Source organism: Scyliorhinus torazame, chromosome 13, assembly GCF_047496885.1.
Source record: "Scyliorhinus torazame isolate Kashiwa2021f chromosome 13, sScyTor2.1, whole genome shotgun sequence".
In the NCBI taxonomy this organism is placed as follows: Eukaryota; Metazoa; Chordata; class Chondrichthyes; order Carcharhiniformes; family Scyliorhinidae; genus Scyliorhinus; species Scyliorhinus torazame.
Window position 1 is genome coordinate 133,079,389 of NC_092719.1, and position 15,618 is coordinate 133,095,006.

Sequence of the window (15,618 nt, forward strand, 5' to 3'; positions counted from 1 at the left end):
AAAGGGGAGGCGGAGTTGCGCTACTGGTTAGGGAGGATATCACAGCTGTACTATGAGAGGGCACCCAGAGGGCAGTGAAGCCATATGGGTAGAGATCAGGAATAAGAAGGGTGCAGTCACAATGTTGGGGGTTTACTACAGGCCTCCCAACAGCCAGCGGGAGATAGAGGAGCAGAGAGGTAGACAGATTTTGGAAAAGAGTAAAAACAACACGGTTGTGGTGACAGGAGACTTCAACTTCCCCAATATTGACTGGTACTCACTTAGTGCCAGGGGCTTAGACGGGGCAGAGTTTGTAAGGAGCATCCAGGAGGGCTTCTTAAAACAATATGTAGACAGTCCAACGAGGGAAGGGGCAGTACTGGACCTGGTATTGGGGAATGAGCCTGGCCAGGTGGTAGAAGTTTCAGTAGGGGAGCATTTCGGGAACAGTGACCACAATTCAGTAAGTTTTAAAGTGCTGGTGAACAAGGATAAGTGTGGTCCTAGGGTGAATGTGCTAAATTGGGGGAAGGCTAATTATAATAGTATTAGACGGGAACTGAAGAACCTAGATTGGGGGCGGATGTTTGAGGGTAAATCAACATCTGACATGTGGGAGGCTTTCAAGTGTCAGTTGAAAGAAATTCAGGACCGGCATGTTCCTGTGAGGAGGAAGGATAAATACGGCAATTTTCGGGAACCTTGGATAACGAGAGATATTGTAAGCCTCGTCAAAAAGAAAAAGTAGGCATTTGTCAGGGCTAAAAGGCTGGGAACAGACGAAGCCTGTGTGGAATATAAGGGAAGTAGGAAGGAACTTAAGCAAGGAGTCAGGGGAGCTAGAAGGGGTCACGAAAAGTCATTGGCAAATAGGGTTAAGGAAAATCCCAAGGCTTTTTACACGTACATAAAAAGCAAGAGGGTAGCCAGGGAAAGGGTTGGCCCACTGAAGGATAGGCAAGGGAATCTATGTGTGGAGCCAGAGGAAATGGGCGAGGTACTAAATGAATACTTTGCATCAGTATTTACCAAAGAGAAGGAATTGGTACATGTTGAGTCTGGAGAAGGGTGTGTAGATAGCCTGGGTCACATTGAGATCCAAAAAGTCGAGGTGATGGGCGTCTTGAAAAATATTAAGGTAGATAAGTCCCATGGGCCTGATGGGATCTACCCCAGAATATTGAAGGAGGCTAGAGAGGAAATTGCTGAGGCCTTGACAGAAATCTTTGGATCCTCACTGGCTTCAGGTGATGTCCCGGAGGACTGGAGAATAGCCAATGTTGTTCCTCTGTTTAAGAAGGGTAGCAAGGATAATCCAGGGAACTACAGGCCGGTGAGACTTACTTCAGTGGTCGGGAAATTACTGGAGAGAATTCTTCGAGACAGGATCTACTCCCATTTGGAAGCAAATGGACGTATTAGTGAGAGGCAGCATGGTTTTGTGAAGGGGAGGTCGTGTCTCACTAACTTGATAGAGTTTTTCGAGGAGGTCACAAAGATGATTGATGCAGGTAGGGCAGTGGATGTTGGCTATATGGACTTCAGTAAGGCCCTTGACAAGGTCCCTCATGGTAGACTAGTACAAAAGGTGAAGTCACACGGGATCAGGGGTGAGCTGGCAAGGTGGATACCGAACTGGCTAGGTCATAGAAGGCAGAGAGTAGCAATGGAAGGGTGCTTTTCTAATTGGAGGGCTGTGACTAGTGGTGTTCCGCAGGGATCAGTGCTGGAACCTTTGCTGTGTGCAGTATATATAAATGATTTGGAGGAAAATGTAACTGGTCTGATTAGTAAGTTTGCAGACGACACAAAGGTTGGTGGAATTGCGGATAGCGATGAGGACTGTCAGAGGATACAGCAGGATTTAGATTGTTTGGAGACTTGGGCGAAGAGATAGCAGATGGAGTTTAATCCGGACAAATGTGAGGTAATGCATTTTGGAAGGTCTAATGCAGGTAGGGAATATTCAGTGAATGGTAGAACCCTCAAGAGTATTGACAGACAGAGAGATCTAGGTGTACAGGTCCACAGGTCACTGAAAGGGGCAACACGGGTGGAGAAGGTAGTCAAGAAGGCATACGGCATGCTTGCCTTCATTGGCTGGGGCATTGAGTTTAAGAATTGGCAAGTCATGTTGCAGCTGTATAGAACCTCAGTTAGGCCACACTTGGAATGTAGTGTTCACTTCTGGTCGCCACACTACCAGAAGGATGTGGAGGCTTTAGAGAGGGTGCAGAAGAGATTTACCAGAATGTTGCCTGGTATGGAGGGCATTAACTATGAGGAGCGGTAGAATAAACTCGGTTTGTTCTCACTGGAACGACAGAGGTTGAGGGGCGACCTGGTAGCCGTCTACAAAATTATGAGGGGCATAGACAGAGTGGATAGTCAGAGGCTTTTACCCATGGTAGAGGGGTCAATTACTAGGGGGCATAGGTTTAAGGTGCGAGGGGCAAGGTTTAGAGTAGATGTACGAGGCAAGTTTTTTTACACAGAGGGTAGTGGGTGCCTGGAACTCGCTACCGGAGGAGGTGGTGGAAGCAGGGACGATAGTGACATTTAAGGGGCATCTTGACAAATACATGAATAGGATGGGAATAGAGGGATACGGACCCAGGAAGTGTAGAAGATTGTAGTTTAGTCGGGCAGCATGGTCGGCAAGGACTTGGAGGGCCGAAGGGCCTGTTCCTGTGCTGTACTTTTCTTTGTTCTTTGTTCTTCCTCGGCATCTGTACCTAAAACCTGTTTCACCAAAATGGAAAAAAACTAAGAAATGCAAGGTCATTAACCTGAAGGATTAACACGATTTCTCTTTGCAGGTGAAGCCTGATCTATTGAGTCTTTTCAGTTTTTATTTCCCAATTCTCGATACAATTCTACATGTTTTGTTTCAGCATCTATACAATTGTTTCACTCCTAATTTTGTCTGGTTCCACTAACCTGCTGGTTCCTTATGTTTTGATATTCCTATTTTTCAAGCAAGTATTTTATTCCCTTTTAATCAATTTTTGGAATCTACTTCAGGTTTCTGTGTTCTAATTATTTCCTGACCTCCACTTCAATCCCTTTTGTGAATATATTATTTGTGCTATTTTGCTAACACTATCGTAAACTATCGATCTTAAAGTTTGTATCAAATCACCTTCTTGGCTTGAGTGAAATAAACATGACCTACTAATCTTAAATAACTGTAACCTTTCATTCCTGATATCTTCAAGAATCTAAACCATGCAGTTTCCATTGCTTTAATTTCTTCCTGCAATGGAGTGTTTCAAAGTTCCCATGATAATCCAGTTACAGTCTGACTGATGTTTTTTCTAAGTTTAATATTATGTCCTTGCTTTTTAATTCCAAACCTCCAGATTCAAAACCTTTTCATGACTTTATTGATGCTAAGGCCATTTAACCTTTTTATTTGAACACCAAGCTCTGTGTGCTGTCGTTCTCCATTTTAAAATGTCTACTATTTAAGGTGCATTTTCTTTCGCTATTGTTCACAAAATATGTTGTTTTACATTTTAAATGGCATATCCCACCTATCTGGCCACCCTTCCAGCTTGTGTGTCTATCTGCAGATATGACGGCCGCTTTATTGATACCAGCAATAGTGATGTTCATAATTGACCGTCTCAGAGAATTTTTGCTTTTCTCTCCCTCCCCCACTTTATTCAATTTATTATTTTTCCAGCATATTGTACAGTATTCGAGCAGACGCTCCTCTAACTGCAATTGAACTCCTGCCAGATGGGACCACTCTGGTGATTGGATGCTCTCAAGGAAAGGTCAGCCTGTATGACCTCAGAAACATGGAATTTCCAGTGAAATCTTCAAAGGCTCACAGCAGTGCTGTACGGTGCATTAAACTTCAGACAGTGAGAGGGAAGTTTCAGGTCAGTATCATTTTTTTTTCAGTTGCATCTTTCATCATAGATATTGTTCCTTTTCCATGGCAGTATAGAGGTAGAATTTGTTACCATTATGATGGATAGACAATACAGAATACTGCTACATGTTGTAAAATGGTGTAACCTCGGGCAGCACGGTGGCGCAGTGGTTAGCACTGCTGCCTCATGGCGCTGAGGTCCCAGGTTCAATCCCGGCTCTGGGCCACTGTCTGTGTGGTTTGCACATTTTCCCCATGTTTGCATGGGTTTCGCCCCCACAACCCAAGATGTGCAGGGTAGGTGGATTGGCCACGCTAAATTGCCCCTTAATTGGAAAAAATGATTGGAGCACCATTGAGTCATTTTTGATTTTCACGAGTTCTATTTGCATCTCGCATCCACTTCCACAGACTTTGAAGGGTACAGTTTGGGGGAGTCAGTTTATCTAAGCTACGCTCAGGTGGTATATCAACATAGAGGCTTAGCAGAACTAAATTCCTTTTTAATACCTTGCCCTTATCCTCTTATTACCTGTGGGCAGCATGGTGGCGCAGTGGTTAATACTGCTGCCTACGGCGCTGAGGACACAGGTTCGATCCTGGCCCTGGGTCACAGTTTGTGTGGAGTTTGCACATTCTCCCCGTGTCTGCGTGGGTTTCAACCCCACAACCCAAAGATGTGCAGGTTAGATGGATTAGTCACACTAAATTGTCCTTTTTTAAAAAAAAAAAAAAAAAAATTTTTTTTAATCCTCTCATTACTTATGCCATACTTTGCCGCTGTTGTATCCACTGTTGTATCACACACGGCACAGGATAGTGTCTATTTCAAAAAGCCAAGAACTATCCAAATGGACAAATACAACAATAGCTCAGCTGGCAACTTTACCTTGTACTACTTATGGTCACGATTACAATCCCTGTTCTGTGTTCAGTTGCTGATTTCAGCCATAGCTACAATGATTTGACAGTTGACCACACCACCCTCCTCCAATGCCTCTGCAACATTGTGGAGCTAGGTGGGACTGCACTCACCTGGGTACATTCTTATCTAATCTTAGCTAGAGAATCATCTGCAATAGCTTTTTTCCTACTGCTGCACCATTGCCTCTACTATCCACTAAAGATCTATCCTTGGCTGCTTTCTATTTCTCATCTACACTGCCTGCAAACATCGTCATCTAAAATCCGTGTCATTTTCCACATGGATGCTGATGATACCCAGCTCTACCCCACCACTACCACCTCTCTCGACCCCTCCAGTAGATTGTTAACTGCAAAGCTGACATCTGTACTAGGCAAGCAGCAATTCCTTACAATTAAATATTGGGAAGAACAAAGTTGTTGACTGATTTCACAATCTTGGTATCATATTTGTTACAGGGATGAGCTTTAACCATATATCTGTGCCATTGCTAAGCTTACCTGTTTCTATCCATAAACATTGCCTAATCTGTCCCTGCCTCACTTATCTGCTGGTTAAGCCAACATCCATCCATTTACTATCTCTAGTTCTGACTATTCCAGTTGTCATGCTCCAGTATATTCTGAAATTTCAGAAAACGCCTTAAAATTTTGAGCACAAACACTTAAAATGCCCAGTGCAAATCTTGTGACCATTAACATTCTGATCCAGACAGTCTGGAGTCTCAAGCAAATACCTAATTAATTATGGACATTAACAGCTCTCTGGGAAACTCGCACATCCATTTCTTTAAGGTTGGACTGTCAACCAAAAGAACTATAGCATTCCAGCTGACTCGTCTTTCTGATTCACCATAGTCAAATTAATCATCAAAACCCTGTTAGAAAAATGTCTAATGGATCCCATCGACCTTTCATTGTATTCGCTGCCTTGTTCTGGCTTGTAATGCAGAACAAGGCAGCAGCGTGGGTTCAATTCCCATACCGGCCTCCCTGAACAGGCGCCAGAATGTGGCGACTAGGGGCTTTTCACAGTAACTTCATTGAAGCCTACTTGTGACAATAAGTTATTATTATGATGGCCCCTCTTCCAAACTAAATGGGATGAATTTCAAAATATCAAACGTCAACACTGAGTGTAATCAACATATCAACTTTCTTTGGACAAAGGTACAAGTTATGCTATTGGGCACAGCCATGTTTCCTGTCTGTCTTTAAAACAGCAAAAGCTGCTTGCAGCGACAAGGTTCCATCTGAGTTCATCCGAAAAGGCATCAAATCAGCTGCAAGTCAAAGGTACTAAACAGCAATGCCTTGATTATGGGAGGAAGGCTCTCCCCAACTCGTTCCAACTTCAAGTTCACATGTGTACCAGCCTCCTGGAAATTCCATTACCATTACGAACAACTGTGCAGCTTATGGAAAATTCTCTGCTTTCAGGCCTAACTTTGGTTAAAAGCCCTTGGGAGCTGCTGATCAATCTGACTGGCTAGCAACTCCATCAATCCGGCAGCGCCAAGAGTGAATTAGTGCGCAATAACGGAACTGCAACCAGGAAGTAGGTGGCCCAATAATTCCAGAGCTAAGTAGGTTTGGGGTCTTGGGCAGGTTAGGGTTGGGAGGGGGGTTGCAGCTTCCCTATCTACAAAGAGCAGCCCCTAAAGATAGCTATGCACCCCTCCTTCCCCTTTACTGCATTTTGAAATGTGTTTTAAAGAGCTGGCTGACCATTCCTGTGAACTGCCCACATTATCAGTTTGGCGTGGGCAGTGTATCTTTGGAGTCCGGTAGCTGCTTAACAAGCTCAATTGACAAGTGATTTTTTTAAATTTAAATATGGCGGGCTACCGATTTCAGCATTCCACCCCCCTCCCTTCAAGGGGATGAGTTGAGGCATAGGCAGGAATGTGGTGGGGTGTGCACCCGCAACCTATTTTACATGCCCCTCCCGCTGAACACTTGGTGGTAACATGTAAAATGCAGCCCTCTGCATCTCCAAGATGCAGCCAAACTTGTGAATATTTTCAGCCTTTTCTGCTTTTATTTCAGATCAGAGTTGCCTTCAGTAACTTTCCCAGTCCCTATTGTTTTTATTTATGTTTACAAAGCACCATCTGAGCTAATCCACCACATTTTAGCCATATGTGGATGACTATATTCTACACTGCTGAGGGCATGATATGGAATTTCAACAGATAGTGCTCGACTGTTGTAGCTTTAATAATAACAAAAAGCTAAAGTGTTATTTTCAGCAAGTATAAGAGTAATAATATAGTGCAGACTGATTATAATCTGGAACTAAGTACTTGATGATAATGAGCTCTTTACTTTAGCATGGTCTGATGACTCTCGAAGGGAATATTATAATGAGGACTTGAAATGCTAGACATTTATTTCTCTATTTTCTCTCGAGTTCATATATTGATCTTGCAGTGAAGAAGTTCCAGTGATGGCTGTCTTGTGGCTCTTTTTCAGTTCCTAATCTATCATTTGAATGATAGGTTATTTATCAAATTATTGGCTCTGAAGCCAAATGCCATCTTGTCTCTTATCTGATACTGCAATGGGCTGGTTGGAGTGTTTTTTTGTTGTTGATGGCCTGCTGTGTTTTATGTACTCTTGAAACAAAACATTAAACTTGATTGGTGGAGTAACTTGATATGTGAAGCTTGTTTCATTACTGTTAGCCTGCCAATCAAGGAGTCTTAACATCATAATTAAATCAGACTTGAGAGACCGGAAGACCTGCCTAAACACTATGGAGCATTAATCTTAGTGTCTTTATTGGGGGATGGGAGGGGGGGGGGAGCATCCTTCCTTATGTTTGCTTATTGGTTTGACTTAAGGCCTCATTAAGGAGTGAATAACGTCAAGTTGTGACAATAATGGATGAATATGTATCCTGGGACCTGGAACTTGAACGATGGCTAACTTATTTTTGTTTCCCTTGCAAATACTTGCACATAAAAAATCCACCCCGTAGCCTCAAAAATAACAATGCTATTTCCCAAATCCCATGAGAGGTATATGAGGAATTAGGGCTTTTCTTCCCTCAGTTACTGTCTGAATTTAGTCTGTAATAATAATAATCTTTATTGTCACAAGTAGGCTTACATTAACACTGCAATGAAGTTACTGTGAAAAGCCTCTAGTCGCCACATTCCGGCGCCTGTTCGGGTACACTGAGGGAGAATTCAGAATGTCCAAATTACCTAACAGCACATCTTTCGGGACTTGTGGGAGGAAACCGGAGCAGCTGGAGGAAACCCACGCAGACACGGGGAGAATATGCAGACGCCACACAGACAGTGACCCAAGCCGGGAATCGAACCTGGGTCCCTGGAGCTGTGAAGCACCAGTGCTATCCATTGTGCTACCATGCTGCCCTTAGTGATAATGAACCCAGAATAAGATTGAAGTTGTGATTCTCCTGCTCTGTCCATCTGTTTGCATGACTTGTGGTAAAGTATCTGCCTCTGGTGTGCATATTGTACAGAGTGCAGCATTGTTTTTCCCTTTGCCAGAATTAGTATGCTTGCTGTTGCCAAATGCTAGATTAATATTGACGTGTTCAGTTAGGCAGTGGATGTTTGAACAAATTAATCAGGAGCAGGAAGCGGCCCCTTGAGCCTGCTCTGCCATTCGATTAGATCATGGCTGATCTGCTTGCAACTTCAACCCCACATTCCTGCCTACCCTTGTTGCTAACTTTTGGTTGGCTCTTAAATGTTGCCCGTTGTATCTTTACTTAATTTGCTCTGTTTCTATAACCTTTGCTCTAGAGTCGCCAGGTATCTTTATGATACCACCACGAGGTTCAACTTCAAGTACTGATCAATAACTCAACACACCAATTAGTAAGATTCAAATCAAAACACATTTATTATACACAGTAAATCACTACTCATGCATAAACTCTACTTTCTAGACTATTCTCTGTCACTAAAAGGCCTATACTTAGCTTCGGAATTAGCCCACCAGGTCAGGGGAACAAATGGCCTTTCATTCGATCTGAGTCTGCAGGATTCAAAAGCTGTTATTGACTGGTAGATAGGAGCACCTATCTCATAGCGTGCGTTGACTGGAGACTTACTTGGTTGATGCGGCAGCTTAGACAGTTCACTCTCAAGGGTTGATTCGAGTTGCTGAGTGACCCTGCCAAGAAGGACGATTTGAACTTGGGGACTCTACTTTATAGTCCCTGGGGACTTCACGCCTTGCGGGGCGGACCCCGTATCTGGTTCCAAGTGATTGGACTACTTTCCGATCACTTAGATCGATTTCTCCAATACTGGAGTTGTTCCCTGATCGCTGGGCGGTCCCTGAGTGTCCGTTGGCCTTTCTCTGTCTTGGCTCCTGCTGGCACCGAGGGGTCTGGCTTGGCCTTATCCACCTTAAATGTTTCAATTGTTCGCAGGGATCGCCCATTAGTATGCAGATGGCTGTGAGTTTCAGTGCTGTCTGGGCTTTTGCAAATTCTAATACACAGGATTTCTGAACTTGCTAGTTTTTGCCTGTGTTGGATGAATTTCCCTGTACTCTTTGCGGACCTCCATTTTAAGTCATGAAGTGGCCAACCCAGGTGGCTACACTCCCTCCTTGTGATCCCTAATGTGAAGCATCACATAACTGCGTTGTCTTCACTTCCTGACCCAGCAAGCACTCTTCCATGGCCTCTACACTGACCATAACTATGTATGAAAATGTTTTAACTAATAATTCTAAGTGGCACTATGTCAGACCGGGACATACATTACAACAAAAAAAACGGTACCTCTAACTATCTCCCATAAACTACACTCACTCAAACATTCAATCATACTAACTTCCTAACAATACAAAATAATAGTAGCATTCACATTTTTCCTCTGGCTTGGCAGTCAAGCACAGAGGTGTACAATATTTCCGTTGTAAACTAAACACATTTCTTTATTTACAAAAGATGCAACACAAATGTCCTTTATTGTAGATCAAGGGGTTCGGGGTCCTGGTGAAAACCGAAAATAGGGGATCTTATCCTGTATACCGGGTTGCGAGAGCAATCAGCTCTCCTTCGCCATTTCCTCATGCGGATAGTCTGCACGATGCTGCAGAGTATCGCCAATACTGGAAGGGATTCAATTACGTATGATAGTGAACTATCACACCATGATGGTGCGTCGGTGACTATCTCGGGGTTAACTATTTCAGTGTGTAGTGTATGGTAGGGGTGGGAATCATTCGGCCTGTGTGGTAGGGGGCAGTGGGTTTGCATTCGCGCGGAACCGGATACAAATTACAATAACGCCGAAAAACACGTATGACGTCTTCATTGTTGTCTTCTTTCCTTTTCGTCTCTTCCTTTACGTTTCTTCTCTCTTCCTGGAGCTTCTGGAATTCTGTGGATCAAGCAAAGTTTCTGTTATTATCTTGGTTAATATCTCGTGTGTTAGCATGTCTGTCTTGTAGTGCCAATTTCCCTTTATAATTTGTCACCATGTGTGACTCCCTCATTTTTTTTTTAACCAAACATTTGGACTAGACACACTTAAGAAAAAAATACTGGAACAGTGCGAGCCGTCTCGCAGGCTGTGCGATTTATCATCCAAATGTTTGAGGATGTAAATAGCAGAGGGATGGCAACCTAAGGGTTGCCCAAAAGCAAAACAAAACTTTTTGAACCAAGAGTGCCGAAATGAGGTGCATATAGGCCGCGACGGGTAAGATTTGGATGGAATCCCCGGGTAGGACGGTATTCAATGCCGTATGTGCTCTACCCGAGTGTAGCTGACCAGAGGGGACGGTCCTCAGGCAGGGCGGAGACCAATGCCGTTTCTCCACTGCCTGAGCAACCAGCAAGAATGGGCAAGAAATGTAGTCATCGTGGGGAGTTGCTGTAAAGGTTCTATCGTCGAACCAGAAGAGCAGTTAGGAATGGGGGCTGATAAACTTTCAGCAGTTTCTGCCGATAAGCGTGCTGGCAAGTTTTCACAGGCTTCTGCCGACAAATGTAGCGTGTGGCCGTGGAACTTTAGAGTTTACAAACAACACTTAACGATAACATTAACAAACAAACATTGAACAACATGCTTCAGGTTCCATCAGAAAGGACACCGTTTCTCCCAAGCGGTTCCTTTTAAAACATCATCTGGACACCTCAGTTATCAGTTGCGAACAGGGTCGCAAAGGGGTTCTCGTTTTGGGAGTCAGTCTCAAAGTCGTCCTCTTCTCCCGGATGCCAGACTCTGGAATGGATGAGGGTTGATAAAGCTGCATGGTGTGAGTTAGGGTCTATCTCGTCGTTTCGGATGAGCCTGGATGAATTGTTGCGGTGCCAAAAAGTTGTGTCTAATTCTGTGGGGACAGAGTCGGGGTCGTCATTGGAGGGCGGTGGTCTTTGGTGGGGTTTGTTGAGGAATTTGATCAGGAAGGGATCACTCTAATCGTGTTCAGATTCGCTGGGTGTGGGTCCTGTTGCATGGGGATAGTAGAGAGGCGTGCTGTGGCTATCGTCTTGTGTCACAGTCGCTGTCTCTGCTGCTGTCTGTGGGCGTTCCGGGGCGGAGTCCAGAGTTCGGGGGTGGAGTCTAGGGCGATCCGTGGGTGGGGTGCAAGTGTTGGGGGAGGGTAGGGATACGTTGGATGTGGGTGGGGTGTGGTCTGCTGCGTCGAGCATGACGTGGTGTGCGTGGTTAGACTGTGGGCCATATGCCTTAAGCTGGTTAATATGGAACCACGCAGTCTTTCCTTTGGGGTACTTAATTTTATACACGGAGGGGCTTACTTTGTCCGCAATGGAATACGGACCCGAATACTTCAGTGACAGGAATGTGCTGGGGTTGTAAATGGAGAGCATGACCTGCTGTCCTACCTCAAACTCAGTCGCATGCACTGTCTTGTCGAAACAGGCCTTGCTCTGTTTCTTTCTAGTGCCTAATCTTATTGCGGCTGCTAGCTGAGCCGTTTTTACATTTTCGACTAACTGTTTTACTGTCTTCTCGTGTGTGAGGGCCGTCACTTCGGGGCTGGCAAGTCAAGTCCTAATAAAAATTCTGTGCCTTTCATGGGGCGTCCGGTCATGAGAGTCTGTGGGGTGTATTCTGTGGATGTTGAAACAGTATTTCTCAAAAACATCAGCGCAAAAGGGAGGACTGAATCCCAAGGGGTGTTGTTTTGTTGGACCATTTTTCTGACGGTTGCTTTTAGGGTCCGATTCATTCGCTCCACGATACCACTTGACTGGGGGTGGTATGCGATGTGGAATTTTTGGGTAATGCCAAATATCGTGGGGACGTTCTTTATGACACGTCCCATAAAATGGGAACCTTGGTCGGATTCAATGCTGCGGGGGAGTCCCCATCTCGTAAAGATGTGGTGGGCTAAGATCTTGGCTGTGGTCTTTGCCGTGTTAGTTCTGGATGGGAATACATTTCGTAAAAGTGTGTATGTCGACTAATACGTACTTGTAACCATTCCTGCAAGGGGGCAATGGTCCTATAAAATCAATCTGGAGGTTAGTCTAGGGGCCATTAACGGGGTGGGTGTGGCTAAGTTGAGCTTTCTTTGCGTATCTGTCCGGATTGTTTTGGGCACAGGTAAGGCAATTCTCAACGTAGTGTGTTACGTCTTCTTTTAAACTTGGCCACCAACAGAGCTGTCTGAGGTCGGCTGTAGTGGGATCAATTCCCTGATGCCCATGACTGTCATGGAACAAACAAATGAGCTGATTCCTGTCCTGTTCGGGAACCACATAAAGGGTGTCTTTTAGGATCACACCGTCATGTGTGGTTAGTGCATTTTTAAACCTAACGTAAGGTGCTGGAAATTTTCCTTTCAAAATCTCCCTGAAATTGCTATCTTGCTTCTGGGCCTGCACTAAATCCTCGATATTAGTCTGTGAGACCTGAACTGCATTCACTGGGGCGCTTTCGGGGGGTGTCCAAAAATATCCATGCCTGGATCCTGCTTCAGCCAGTGCGTCGGCTTTTACATTTCCAGGTGGGGAGGAACGGTGGTGACTTCGAACTTTAACAATTCCAAATGTCCTGTCCTGTGCTTTCTCTAAAATGAGGCTGAAGGGAGGCGTTTTCCGTCTGCGGAAACAAATCCTCTTGCTTTCCACAGGGGTAGGAATTCTGTAAGGCTATTGTAGACATAGAGGTTGTCCGAGTATATGTCTGCTGGGCTGGAGAAGGAATCTGGGTGATCCACAATGTACTCGACGGCTGCTAGTTCTGCCTCCTGCGTGCCTAAGTGTCCTGGTAGTTTTAAGGAGATTTCTTCCAGGGCGCGTCCCTGCGCGTCCTCGACATAGATGCCGCATCCTGCAATGCGCTTCCCATCTAACACAGTGGAAGAACCATCCACATATATCCTTAAGGGTTCGCACGTGTCTGTGTGCTGGGGGCTCCTGGGTGAACTACCTATCTTTCTGGGGGGTGTTTTTGCGATAAAGGGGCCTGTGTTGTGGTGCGATGAGATGATTTCACATTCGTGGGGGGTGTCTGGGTACTGAAGGTTGTCGGCTAGGAAAGTGTGGGTCTTGGTCCTTTTAACAGTGATGTCCTGTCCCTGCAACAGAAAGGTCCATCTGGCTGCTCTGATCTGGCTTACTGTACCGTCCTTAAGTCGTCCGTCCAGTAAAAGTTGGGTGGGGGTGTGTTCCGTGAGGATTGTGATGGGGTTTAGTCCAGTTATGTAGGAAAAATACTGAACCGCCCAGAAAACTGCGAGCAGGTGCCTTTCACAGGCCGAAAATCCCTGCTCCACAGGATCTAAAAGTCTGGAGGCGTAAGCCACGGGTCTTAACTGTTCGTGCTGTTCCTGGAGGAGCACGGCCGAAAGGGTACGGTCTGTGCTAGCTATCTCTATAGCATAGGGGGAAAGCAGGTCTGGAACCTGTAGTGCGGGGGCTACAAAGAGGGCTCTTTTCAAAGCATCCAAAGCATCCGTATGCTGCGGAAGCCATTCCCAAGGGGCTCCTTTCTTCAGAGTTTCCGAGAGGGGTGCTGCTTTGGTGGCGAAACCGTCAATATGGTTTCGGCAGTAGCCAACCAGTCCTAAAAACGACCGGAGGGCTGAAACATTCTGGGGAAGGGGCAATTTGACAATTGAGTCCATTCTTTTATGCTCAATCTCTCGTTTACCATGCGTGATAATCGTATCCAAATACATCACTTTGTTTTCCAAAATTTGGGCCTTTTTGGGGTTTACTTTGCATCCAATTTGCTGTAGGAGTTCGGCCAGAAGTTTGATGTGCTCTGCCTTGGTGTCTGTCTGCAGTAATAAGTCGTCCACATACTGGACCAGACATTCGGGTCGAGAACATTTTGATTATCCATTTGCCAGCTGTTAGTGGTAAATGGAGGGGGAGTTGTGGCACCCTTATGGAAGGCATGTCCACGTGTACTGCTGACCTTTAAAACTGAAGGCAAATTTGTATTGGCACGCTTTTGCCAATGGAACGGACCAGAATCTGTTACTGACGTCCAAAACCGTAAAATATCGTGAGTTGAGTCCCTGGGCGTCATTCCGTTGGCCGCCGTGAATTCCGTCCCCGCCGGTTGCCGAAGTCTCCGAAGGGAGAAAAGTCGGCGGGGCGTTAATGTCGCCGCTGCCACGGAGAATGTCACGGGTCTGCGCAAGTCAGCCGATTTTTGGCCTGCCGATATTCTCCCTTCCGGATGGGCCGAAGTCCCGTTGACGTGATGGCCGTTCACGTCGACGTAAATTAAACCTCCTTTTCATCGGCGTGACCCGGTGCTCCAGGCTCACGCCGACCAGCGTGGAGGTGAGTGACGGCCTGGGGGGTTGGCTCTGGGCAGGTAATGGCGTGGCCGCAGTCTGAATGCGTGAGGAGAGGTGTGTCTCGGGTTGTGTGTGTGTGTGCGTGGCGGGGGGGGGGGGGGTGGTTAGAGTAGGCTGGGCTCCGGGGGAGTGCCGGGAGGGGGTCCGTGCCGGGGTGGAGGTTGGGCGGGGTCTGTGCCGGGGAGGAGGTTGGGGGGGGTCCGTGCCGGGGTGGACCCCCCCCAACCTCCACCCCAGCACGGCACGGACCCCCCAACCTCCACCCCAGCACGGACCCCCCCCCAACCTCCACCCCAGCACGGACCCCCCCCCCAACCTCCACCCCGGCACAGCACGGACCCCCAGCACGGGGTGGAGGTTGGGGGGGGTCCGTGCCGTGCCGGGGTGGAGGTTGGGGGGGGTCCTTGCCGGGGTGGAGGTTGGGGGGGGGTCCGTGCCGGGGTGGAGTTTGGGGGGGGGTCCGTGCCGGGGTGGAGGTTGGGGGGGGGGGTCCGTGCCGGGGTGGAGGCTGGGGGGGTCCGTGCTGGGGTGGAGGTTGGGGGGGGGTCCGTGCCGGGGTGGAGGTTGGGGGTTGGGGGGGGTCCGTGCCGTGCCGTGCCGGGGTGGAGGTTGGGGGTTGGGGGGGGTCCGTGCTGGGGTGGAGGTTGGGGGGGGGTCCGTGCCGGGGTGGAGGTTGGGGGGGGGGGGTCCGTGCCGGGGTGGAGGTTGGGGGAGTTCCGTGCCGTGCCGGGTTGTGGGGGTCCGTGCTGGGGTGGAGGTTAGGGGGGGGGTCCGTGCTGGGGTGGAGGTTGGGGGGGGTCCGTGCCGGGGTGGAGGTTGGGGGGCGTCCGTGCCGTGCCGTGCCGGGGTGGAGGTTGGGGGGCGTCCGTGCCATGCCGGGGTGGAGTTTGGGGGGGGGGGGTCCGTGCCGTGCCGGGGTGGAGGTTGGGGGGGGGCTGTGCTGTGCCGGGGTGGAGGTTGGGGGGGGGGGGTCCGTGCCGGGGTGGAGGTTGGGGGAGTTCCGTGCCGTGCCGGGTTGTGGGGGTCCGTGCTGGGGTGGAGGT

The 15,618-nt window shown here is 47.4% G+C and overlaps 1 protein-coding gene across 2 annotated transcripts in view; it reads left to right on the forward strand.

Annotated features, from left to right (window-relative positions):
* The window catches only part of LOC140387726 (protein NEDD1-like), a 100,682-nt gene that overhangs the window by 23,147 nt on the left and 61,917 nt on the right, over nucleotides 1-15,618 (forward strand). For both annotated transcript variants that reach the window (XM_072470889.1, XM_072470890.1), the window contains exon 4: nucleotides 3,671-3,872. In XM_072470889.1, the coding sequence (XP_072326990.1) occupies nucleotides 3,671-3,872 (202 nt within the window). The remainder of the gene's footprint in view (nucleotides 1-3,670; nucleotides 3,873-15,618) is intronic.